General features: G+C 37.1%; 1 protein-coding gene across 1 annotated transcript in view; it reads right to left on the bottom strand.

The window, feature by feature from the left end:
• DOCK10 (dedicator of cytokinesis 10) overlaps nt 1–12,164 on the bottom strand; it is a 364,408-nt gene that overhangs the window by 112,778 nt on the left and 239,466 nt on the right. The window contains 5 exon segments of the mRNA XM_020975484.2: nt 523–645; nt 830–1,051; nt 10,404–10,559; nt 10,683–10,766; nt 11,221–11,306. Coding sequence (XP_020831143.1) covers nt 523–645; nt 830–1,051; nt 10,404–10,559; nt 10,683–10,766; nt 11,221–11,306 — 671 coding nt within the window.

Here is a 12,164-nt window from a genome sequence, read left to right as displayed (position 1 = left end):
CCTTTCATATTCACTCACTTATTAGTATGATAAAAGTTTGTTATATGAGCTTTTCTATCCCATGCATTCAGTTATCCTGTGGATCAAATGATGTCCCCTCTGTACTCCCTCCCTCTGCCTCTTGGATCCCATGGGCAATATCCTTCTCTCCAACACTGGCTTCTTACCAATTAAGAAAAATGTTCACAAAATCTAGAAAGCAAAGATTTTTTAAATTCATAGCCTTGGCACACACAATGCCTTTATTCAGTGTTGTCGTAACTCATATTGAAGGGAGTATTATTAAAACATTAACCATTACCCCAAATGGAAAATTCTCCATGCATTCAAATCCAGTTGCTCTACAATAACTTTCCCATGCAAAACACATTATTTTTTAATCTTCATGAATATTTCACTAATGGGATATTTTTCTAAATTGGCCTTTCAGATTTGATGACTGACCAATAAATGTTTGGTTTTCTTGTCATTTCTTTTAAGGAAAAAAAATGGAAGAAATGTTTGGAAAACTTTGCTAATTACCTTGTTGGAGTCTGGATTTTTAATATAAGGTTCAGCACCACTGGCGATATTTCCCATAAGCACTTTTTCAATCTTGGCCACCAAAACAATGTCAGAGTGTGGGTTACTTACAGAAAATATAGCCTATATGAATAAAATCAAGGAACATTAATAAGTACCCACATTATAATAAAGTTGTTTGCAAAGTTCCACTTAGAATTGAAAACTTCATGGCAACTTTGTTTGGTCCCCCCAAAGAATCCCATGTGTTGGTAAGAATAGAGTTACAAAAGTCTCCTGCATAATCAAGGGGAAACAAAATGGCGACCTGCTTTGGGTACTTCAGCCATTCTTCAGGAAACCCCTTGACATGTGGTTCTTCTGACTGTCTGGGGCTAACTGTGTCAATGTTGCCATTTTCCAAGGCCACTGAAGCACCTGAAACCATCTGTCGAACAAGTGTATGGTTCAGATCCACATTAAAATCTGCAGAAATCTTTCTATTGTCTCTGATATCATAAAGGGCCAGGCTCACAAAGAAAGGTTCAATCTGGAAGCAAAATGAAAGATCAGATGGTTAATAAACATTCCCCCCAAGACATGCAAAATTGTAGCAAAGTTGCAGGCTATAAAATAGACCCACATAAATCATCGGCATTTCTACATATTACCAACAAAGCCCAACAGCAAGAGATAGAAAGAGAAATCCCATTTAAACTTACTGTAGACATTATAAATATTTAGGAGTCTACCTCCCGAAACAAACCCAGGAACTCTATGAACACAATTACAAAACACTTTTCACACAAATAAAATCAGATCTAAATAATTGGAAAAACATCAGTTGCTCATGGGTAGGCAGAGTTAATATAATAAAAATGCCAATCCTACCTAAGCTAATTTACTTATTCAGTGCCATACCAAACTACCAAAAAATTATTTTATAGAGTTAGAAAAAATAATAACAAGATTCATTTGGAAAAACAAAAGGTCCAGAATATCAAAGAAACTAATGAGAAGAAATGCAGGGGAAGGTGGCCTAGCAATTCCAGATCTTAAATTGTATTATAAAGCAGTAATCATCAAAACTGCTTGGTACTGGCTAAGAAATAGGAGGTAGATCAGTGGAATAGGTTAAATATGCAAGACACAGTAGTCAATGACTACAGTAATCTATTATTTGATAAACCCAAAACTGGGATAAGAACCCATTCTTTGGAAAAAACTGCTGGGAAAACTGGAAAACAGTATGGCAGAAACTAGGCATAGACCCAAATCTCACACCATATACCAAAATAAAGTCAAAATGGGTTCATGACTTAGATATAAAGGCTGATACCATAAGTAAACTGGGAGAACAAGGAATAGTTTACCTATCAGATCTATGGAGAACAGAAGAATTCATGACCAAACAGGAGATAGAGAACATTATGAAAAGCAAAATGGATAATTTTGATTACATTAAATTGAAAAGTTTTTGCACAAACAAAGCCTAACTAAGATTAGAAGAAAGGTAGAAAATTGGGAAAGAATTTTTACAACCAGTCTCTCTGATAAAGGCCTCATTTCTAAAATACATAGAGAATTAAGACAAATTTATAAGAACACAAGCCATTCCCCAATTGATAAATGGTCAAAGGATATGAACAGACAGTTCTCAGATGAAGAAATTAAACCATCTATAGTCATATGAAAAAATGCTCTAAATCGTTATGATTAGAGAAATGCAAATCAAAACAACTCTGAGGTACCACATCACACCTATCAGATTGGCCAACATGACAAAACAGGAAAATGATAAATGTTGGAGATGTGGGAAAATTGGAACACTAATACATTGTTGGTGGAGTTGTGAAATGATCCAACCATTTTGGAGAACAATTTGGAACTATGCCCAAAGGGCTACAAAAATGTGTGTACCTTTGATCCAGCAATAGCACTTCTAGGGCTATATCCCAAAGAGATCATAAGATGGGAAAAAGACCCACATGTACAAAAATATTCACAGCAGCTCTTTTTGTGGTGGCAAAGAATTGGAAATTGAGAGGATGCCCATCAATTGGGGAATGGCTGAGCAAGTTGTGGTATATGAATGTAATGGAATACTATTGTGCTATAAGAAATGATGAACAGGCTGACTTCAGAAAAACCTGGAAAGACTTATATGGTCTGATGCTGAGTGAAGTGAGCAGAACCAAGAGGACTTTGTACACAATAACAGCCACATTATGCAATGACTAAGATTGTTAAACTGAACCCTTCTCAGCATTACGAGGATCTAAGACATCTCCAGAGGCCTCGGGATGGAAAATGCTGTCCACATCCAAAGAAAGAACTATGGAAGTCGAATCACTATCACTTATTTTTACCTTCTGTTGAGTTTTGTTTCATCTTTCTGATGGTTCCTCCTATTGGTTTTAATTTTTACTTACAATTTCACTAATATGAAAATATGTTTAAGAGGAATGTAAATGTAAATGTAAATGTAAAGCCGATATCAGATTGTGTGTTGTCCTGGGGAGGGTGGGGGGAGGAAGGGGGAGAAAAATTTTCAACTCAAAAGCATATGGAAGTGATTGTTGATAAATCAAAATAAATTAATAAAATTAAATTAAAAAAAAAGACATGCAAAGTTGCCTATAAAGTCACATAGGGAAGATAATAGTGATGTTAGAGACACAATGCTTTACTTAAGAGGAAGAACTCGAGAAAAATTTTGACTTAATGTGATCCTGAGACTTCTTTCTCTTTGTAGAAAATTTCATTTAATAAACTTTTGTTGGGGCAGCTAGGTGGTGCAGTGGATAGAGCTCTGGTGTTGAAGTCAGGAGGACCTGAGTTCAAATCCGACCTCAGACACTTGATGCTTACTAGCTGTGTGACCCTGGGCAAGTCACTTAACCCCGATTGTCTCACCAAGAAGGAAAATAAATAAATGAATAAATAAATAAATAAAATAAACTTTTGTTAAACACTTATTATATACATAAAGGCACTTAGCATTTGGGAAAGATGAAAAACAATACAGTTCCTGCTCTTGAGAAGCTTACAATCTACTAGGACAGATATAACTTGTATCTAGTAAGCATAATTCAGAGTAGAATGTTATATGAATGGAGCAAAGGAGAAATAAAGATGAGGTACTCTAGGAAAATTTGAGCAATAATAACGGCTAACATTCATGTAATATATGCCATGCACTGTGCTAAGCACTTAATTATTATCTCATTCTCACAACAACACTGGAGATAGATGATGTTATTATCCACATTTTACAGATGAAGAAATTGAGGCAAACAGGTTAAGTGACTGGTCCAGGGTCACGCAGCTAGGAAGTGTCTGAGGCCAGATTTGAACTCAGGAAGATGAGTCTTCCCGACTCCAAGCCCTGCATTCTATCCACTGCTCCACCTAGCAGCCCCTTCAGGTTGCTTCTCAGGGGGTTACTATCAAACAGTTTGGTATCATGGAAAACATGCTGAACTAAGGATCGAGATATTGCTACATTCAAATCCTTCCTCAGATATGTTATTGGACCATTGAAAAACTTGCTTGCCTCATCTCTAAAATAAGGTTAATAATAGTTAGATCTCAGATTTAGAGAGGGATGGGATATTAGTCCCCCATTTTACAGATGAGGATATAGAGGCATAGAGGGTAAGTGCCCTCCCCAGAGTTCCATATCCAGTACGTGTCTGAAGCAGGATTCTAACTCTGGTGCAGCGGAAAGAAGACTGTGTTTGAAATCAGAGGACATGGGTTCAAATTCCAGCCTTGCCACTTATTACCTGCCCTTCTCTTACCTGGTCCTGTTTCTGCAGCTGTCAAACAGGAGGTGGACTTGATGATCGCTAAGGATGCCTTTGAGGTCTAAATCTTTGCTTTTTGTATACTGCTCAGCACATGCATGGTGCCTTAGATTCAACACATATTTTTAGATGATATTTTGTTGACTTCTCCACTCTTTCCAATTTCTAAACCTCCCTTGCTCTTATTCTATAGTCATGGGTTGGCCTTAAAAATGGTATTCACTCTTCCCCTTGCTTTCTCAAAGCCATTTGCTCACTTCTATTTCCTTTCCCTCAGAATCCTTGGATTCTCAGAATCCCTAAGTCATTTTCATAAATAACAGCAGACTCCCAAGAGCCCCCATACTCAATTTCAGGAGATACAGATATAGTCTAACAGTATCTTAATTTCTGGCTGGTTCGGCCTCATTTGGGATGAAGATCAAAACAACAAGCTGGCTAGATCATTTTTACAGGGATATAAATAGATGCTCTATGGTTGCACATCACAAAATACCATGATCTCCCAAGAAACCAAAACTGGAGGTCATCCAAAGGACAATGGAAAGCTGAAAAGTGGATGTAAGCAGGATGCCGTCCATTACCAACTACAGAGTCTATGCAGAGAATAGCATGAAAGATAGAATCACAAAAATGTCAGCCAACAAGGAGGGGTGGGCCGGTCATGGAGTGAGAATGGGGGAAAATACAAGTGTAGGCTATGTGCTCTTTCAGCACTCAAGTCAAGACACAGAGACAATGGCCTTCTGCACATGGGATGGATACCCCTGTGGGAGATTAATGGGATGACATGGGCAGGAGTTACATGGAATAGAAGGCTATGGATGAGTTGCAATCTATACCATGGGAGGGTATACCCACGTGGATGAAAACATTGGATGATGCATTGGAGCACAACTAGATATTAGATATAGGATTCTAAAGACAAAAAATGCCTGCCATGTAGAACATGACTAAATGAATACCTGGCATAATGATACAAGGACTAAACTTGGAGCACTGAATATGATGAACCCATAGTCAAGAAGACCTGAGTTCAAGCATAGCCGCAGACACTTTTTAGCTGCATGACTCTAACATCTGTTTGCCTCAGTTTCCTCCTATAAAATGAATAGCATTTACATTCCAGGGGTGTTGTGAGGATCAGATGAGCTATTTGTAAAATGCTTTGCACACTTTCAAGCTCTATATAAATACTACTGTTTCTTTTTCTGTCCCAGCCCTTATATTTACTAGTCAAGCCACTAACCTCTCTAAGAGTATGTCCTCATCTGTAAAATGAGGATAATAACTGTATTATTTACCTCACAAGACTGTCATGAGAAAAACACTATATTAATTTCATTACTACTTTTTAAAATGAATCAATGGCTATGAAATATTGGCCTATCACAAAAAAATGTGTACCAAAAGAGGGCAGTGGATAGAGCATTGAACCTGGAGTCAGGAAAACCCAAATTCAAATCTGACCTCAGAACACTTACTAGCTGTGTGACCCTGGGCAAGTCACAACCCTGTTTGCCTCAGTTTCCTCATCTGTAAAATGAGCTAGAGAAGGAAATGGCAAACTACTCTAGTACCTCTGCTAAGAAAACCCCAAATGGGGTCACAAAGACTTATAACCTGTAAACTGTTATAACCAGCATTATAAGCAGGTTACCTGAGAAGCAGAGATTTAGAATTGACTGGAACGGATTTTAGAGGCCATGTAATCCAGCCCTCTAATTTGACAAATGAAGAACTTCAGTCTAGTGACATTAAATGTTTTGGCTAATATTACACAAGAGATAAGTGGCAGAGGTATGGTTCAACCTCTGACTCCAAAGTCAGTGCTCTTTCCATTATACTACCTCCCAATACAGCCACAGCTAGCATTCAAGACATTCAGTGAAAAGAGGCAACATGGTGTAATAGATAAATAAGCTGGTCTCAGATTCAGAAGGGCGGGATTCAAATTCTGTCTCTGATACATCCTGGGGTCCTTTACATACATCTTCTTACATACATCTCCTGATAATAACCTTATTGTGCAGGTGCTGTTATTATCTCCATTTTATATTTGATTAAATTGTGGAAAAATTAAATGACTTGACTGTAGTTATATAACTAGCAAACGTCTGAGGCAGGATTCAAACTATCCCAAGATAAAAATAATCTCATTTAAGAAATATTTTGCACTGAGGATATAGCTTGGGTAAAGCTAATATAGAAAACTATGTGAGCAGTAACAAAGACAGGTCTTGACTCCAAGTCCAGATGTATATGTATGTGTGTGTGTGTGTGTATGTGTATATATGTCTGTCTGTCTGTCTGTCTGTATGTATGTATATATTGCTGTTCAGTAGTTTTCAGTTGTGTCCAACTCTTCTTAATTTGTGGTTTCCTTGGCAAAGATACTGGAGTGGTTTGCCATTTCCTTCTCCAGCTCATTTTAAAGATGATGAAATTGAGGCAAATAGGGTTAAACGAATTGTCCAGAGTCACCCAGCTACCAGGTGTCTGAGGCCAGATTTGAATTCAGGAAGATGAGTCTTTCTAATTCCAGGCCTGGCACTCTATCCATTGTACCACCTAGCTGCCCTGTATGTCTTTATGCCCACATCTACATCTATGTCTATGTCTATGTCTGTATCTATTTCTATCAACTGCATATACATCTATATTGTTTCTATCTCTATCTCTATCATCTACATATCTAAATTGACTCTATCTCTACACCTCTATCCATCTATCTATCTATATCAATATCTCATGCTGTATCTCTGACTCTTAAACATACAAGACTACCCCAAGATAAAATTTTGTACATCACCAAGGTAATCTCATTTGATAAATAGTTCTGACTGGGGATATAGCCTGACAATAGCTCACTAATATAGAAAACTATGTAAGCAATAACTGAGATGGGAATTCACATATATGTGTAATCCCAAGGAAAAGAAACGATTGCTTAATGCTTTCATCTCATGTAATTGTTGCCTTTTGAGTTTTATTTCTATTTGCCTGAATGAAAATAAGTGGTTGACTTTGAAATTTTTGCTGGAAATTAAATCTCCTGTGGTGAAGGGGTTTATTCAGTTTGATCTCTCTTTTCTTCACAAAAGTCAAATGTATCTCCCTCAGTACTAGTCTTGTTGTGTCTTTCAATAAGACTTTGCCAAGAACGAGATGCCCTCAGAACACTCTTAGTCTTGGGTTTTATGTTTGCAATGCAGATTTTCTTTATTCTTCTTTTAAATAAGCCAATGAAAATTTAAATATAGCCTACACGCAAGTAAAACAATAATGGAAATTCTATATTTCGCCAGCCTTTCCTGTTTTATTAAGGGATCCATGCTTAATTGCAAAAACAACAACATGAAGACATCATTCACTTTATAGTCTAACAGACTCCATACCATAAGCTTATTTTTCCTATTTATTTTTTTACATTCATTTAAAAAACTTTTTAAGCTCCAAATTCTCTCCTTTTCTAACCATCCCTCTCCTACCCATTGGGATACAGGCAATATGATATCAATTATTCATGTTAAATCATGCAAAACATATATCCCTATTAGCCATGCTGGGAAAAAAAAACACACAAGAAAAAGCAAGAAACATAATGGAAGTGAAAAAAAGTATGCTTCAATCTGCACTCAGAGTTTACCAGTTCTCTCTCTGAAAGTGGATAGCATTTCTCAGGATGGGTCTTTTGGAATTGTCTTGGATCATTGTCTTGATCAGAGTAGCTAAGTCTTTCACAGTCAATCATCATTACGATATTGCTGTTACTGTGTACAGTGTTCTCCTGGTTCTGCTCATCTCTCTTTGCATCAGTTTGTATATGTCTTCTTAGGTTTTTCTGAAACCATCCTGCATGTCACATCTTATAGTACAATACTGTTTCATCACAATCGTATACCACAACTTGTTCAAACATTTCCCAATTGACAGACCACACTGCAGGCTGGTTAAGGAATGGCTGAACAAATTATGATAGATGAGGTAATGATATACTACAACGTCATAAGAAATGATGAAAGGAATTGTTTTAGAGAATCCTGGGAAGATGTATATGAACTGATGGAGCGTGAAATAAGCAGAACTAGGAAAACAATACATAAAATACATACAATAACAACCACACTGGAAAGACAAGCAGCTTTGAAAGTTTTAAGAATTTTGATGAATTCAATGAATAAGCATGATGCTAGAGGACCAGTGATACAGCATGTTATCCATCTCTTAACAGACAGGTGATGGATTCAGAGTAGAGAATGAGGTATGGCCAATGCAGGAATTTATTTTGCTTAGCTATGTATATTTATTCCAAGGGTTTTGTCTTTCTTTCTTTCTTTCTTTCTTTCTTTCTTTCTTTCTTTCTTTCTTTCTTTCTTTCTTTCTTCTTTCTTTCTTTCTTTCTTTCTTTCAAAATGGGGGTCAGGAAGATGGGAGAAAGAGAAAATAGATTTTTGTTAACTGAAAATAAAATTAAATCCAAGAGGTTCCTTCAAGGAATTCCTTAAAAACTTATGGATCCAAAGCAAAAATTAGCCCATCAGCGAAGATAGTTCAATTCAGGCTTCAAAAACAATAATATGATTTAAAAAATGTCTATTTGATTAAAAGACATTTTTTTTAAGCAATTGGGGTTAAGTGACTTGCACAGGGTCACATAGCTAGTCTGTGTCAAGTGTTTGGTCTAAGGCCAGATTTGAATTCAGGTCCTCCTGACTTTAGGGCCGTGCTCTATCCACTGTGCCGCCTTTCATAGATCAGGGAGGTATGGGAGAGAAGAGGAAAATAGATATTAGATGGGTGTTTTACTTAAAATGGTAAGTTATCTGTCATTTAATCAATATCAGGAACTGCCAGTGTTGGAACTACCATAATTAGGTTACAGATCATCAATTAGTATGCAGATCATCAGTAGACAAGACCTAGGCTAGGGATGGGGAACCTTCGGCCTTTAGGCCACTGTGGCCTGCTAGGTCCTCAGATGTGGTCCTCTGACTGAGTCCAAGTTTTACAGAATAAATCTTTTCATTAAGGGGATTTGTTTTGTGAAACTTGGATTCAATCCAAGGGCTGCAGTTGAGGACCTAGAGGCCTTGAGGCCACAGGTTCCACACTCCTGACCTAGGCATTTTCCTGAGGCCGCCTCAAAGCTGTCAGACATATAGCTAGTAAGGAGTCAGATGTTGTACTCGAATCCAAGTCTTTTGGACTCTAAGCCCATCACTCTATTCATTATGTGTTACAAAGAAATATATTAGGAATCAGAATCTATCCAGAGGGCTTATTAATGGGCAAATAATCAATCACTTATTGTTGCAGCAACACACAATTTTTAGCAAATGCTAGCATCAACTGGTGTTCAATGTTTGTAAGGGAAAATGTTTTTTCTTTCCCTTCCTACTAATTAGAAACTGCTAGTTATCCCTCATTCCTTCCAATATAACTCACACACTGGCAACCTCACACACAGGTAATATACACATATGTATGCACATACACACGTGCATATACATATTCATATTGTTGTTCCCATTCCATCATTCCTCTGTGTCTGACTCTCCATGACCCCATAGACCATATAATATGCCAGACCCTTCTATCCTTCACTGTCTCTCAAAGTATGTCCAAGTTTCTATTCATTGTTTCCGTGATACTATCCATCTCATCCTTGCCAAACCCTTTTCCTTTTGCCCTCAGTCTTTCACACACACACACACACACACACACACACACACTGTCATATACCCACCCAGCATCAGAATATAAATAAGAGCGTTCCACTCAGAGAGAAAGTCTGAATCAGAAGGAAGACAACATGTGTCAAATAACTAGAAACAGTCAGAAACACAACTTTTCCTTTGATGCATTATGTTAGTGCAATAAGAAATATTTTTTTCTGGATACAGATTTGCTAGCTGCTATTTCACAGTGTGGGGGTCTAGAAACTCTTGGAGTTATTAAGCCCACCCGAGAAGAAGCATAATAACCAAAGGGAACAGGACATTAATTAATTATGCTTATATCTGGAGTTATGAAGGCCAACTCAGGGTGCTCTCAACATATCAATAGATAAAATAACCAGTACCAACTTACATTAGTCAATGGATCATTTTCATTCTCAGTGATACATCCCTGAAGATTTAAATTGAGAGATTTACAAACAGTCATAAATCTCTTGGCTGTCTTTTCTTCAAATGGCCTGATCATGGATTCTGTTTCCAAAAGATCCTTTTTCTGAAGTTTTAAGGCCTTAAAAAAGAAAACAAATTGAAAAATTGACTCACCTGTCATCTACTTCTGCAATCTCAATCTAAATGATAATCTCTGATTTTATAGATTCACATTTGTTAAGTGCAGTAAAGTCTAACTTACGTCTATGTCTGGATCCAAGGAGAACAGATTTAGCCTCTCCATGTTTCGAGACATTTTAACGGTTTCTTCTGTTTCTGTGAGGTACTGTGAAAAAACAAACAAGCATATTCACGAACAGACATTCAGATACCTGTGACCTTCTCCCAAGCCCTCTCTTTCCCCTTAGCCCCCACAAGAAGTCATTCCACCATTGACATCCCTGCTTCCATTCTTGGGTCAAATCTTGGAAAACTTTTATGTTTCCATTTTTTAACTTGGGCATGTTCAGTTGGTGACACGCATTTGGGAATATTGGAATTTTTTGGGGGAATATCTCCATATAAATATTATGTTAAAGATTTTTGATCTTTTATAGAATCATAGGAAGTTGTATCTTCAAGGAACCTTAAAGACCATTCAACTCAAGCTACCCATTTTAAAGATGGAGAAAGAGAAGTGAAATCAATTTCCTGAGGTCACATATAGGAGCAAACATAACTAAAAACCCTCTTGACATAATTGTCCTCCCCTCCCCCACCCCATACCCTCAGTTAATTACTTTTGCGAATTCTGGATGCAAGTTGTTCTCTGAAGAATCTGTTTCCTCTGATGTACATTCACAAGTCATAGAATTTTCCAGAGAATCTTTAAAAGACACATCAGAAAACCAAATAAATTACAAATTATTTATTTAGTATTTTATTTTCCCCAATTGCATATAAAAACAATTTTAACATTTGTTTTTAAAATTCTGAGTTCTAAATTTTCTCCCTTCTTCCTTTCCCACCCCTCTCATTGAGAAGGCAAGCTATTTGATAAAGGTTACACGTAAGTGGTCATGCAAAACATATTTCCATATTAGTCATACTGCAAAAGAAAACAAACCAAAAAAACTCAAGAAAGATAAAGAAAGTAAAAAAAAAAGCATGGTTTAATCTATATTCAGATATCAACATTCTTTCTCTGGGGATGGATAGCATTTTTCATCGTAAGTCCTTCAGAGCTGTCTTGGGTCATTGTATTGCTGAGAAGAGCTAAGTCATTCACAGTTAATTATCCCACAATATTGCTATTACTGTGTACAATGTCCTCCTGGTTCTACTCTTTTCACTTTGCATCAGTTCATGTAAGTCTTTCCAGGTTTTCCTGAGAGCATTTAGCTCTCAGAATACCAATCATTAATGTTACCACTAAAGTATACCCAGGTTAGAATTGCAGAGCTGAGTATACTCATTTGGACTCAGACCCTGCTCTGTATTAATTAAAGTTTACTGTGTCTTACCTCTTCCCCTTACTACATCACAATCTATGGGCCAATGTCCCCTTATCTGTACAAGGAAGGTGTTGGAATTACTGCCCATTGGGGTTGCTTCCAGCCCTGGCCCTGTGTTTCTATAATCATCATTTCCTAGGTTGCCTTTTGTTGAATCTTCTGATCTTATACTTGGCCCCAGGACTTAAATTTGCCCTCCATTCAGAGTCAAAGGATCTCCCTTCAACCCC

This window comes from Phascolarctos cinereus, unplaced genomic scaffold (assembly GCF_003287225.1).
Source record: "Phascolarctos cinereus isolate Bilbo 61053 unplaced genomic scaffold, phaCin_HiC Scaffold_7;HRSCAF=346, whole genome shotgun sequence".
Classification (NCBI taxonomy): Eukaryota; Metazoa; Chordata; class Mammalia; order Diprotodontia; family Phascolarctidae; genus Phascolarctos; species Phascolarctos cinereus.
This window is presented reverse-complemented; position numbering and strand designations above follow the sequence as displayed.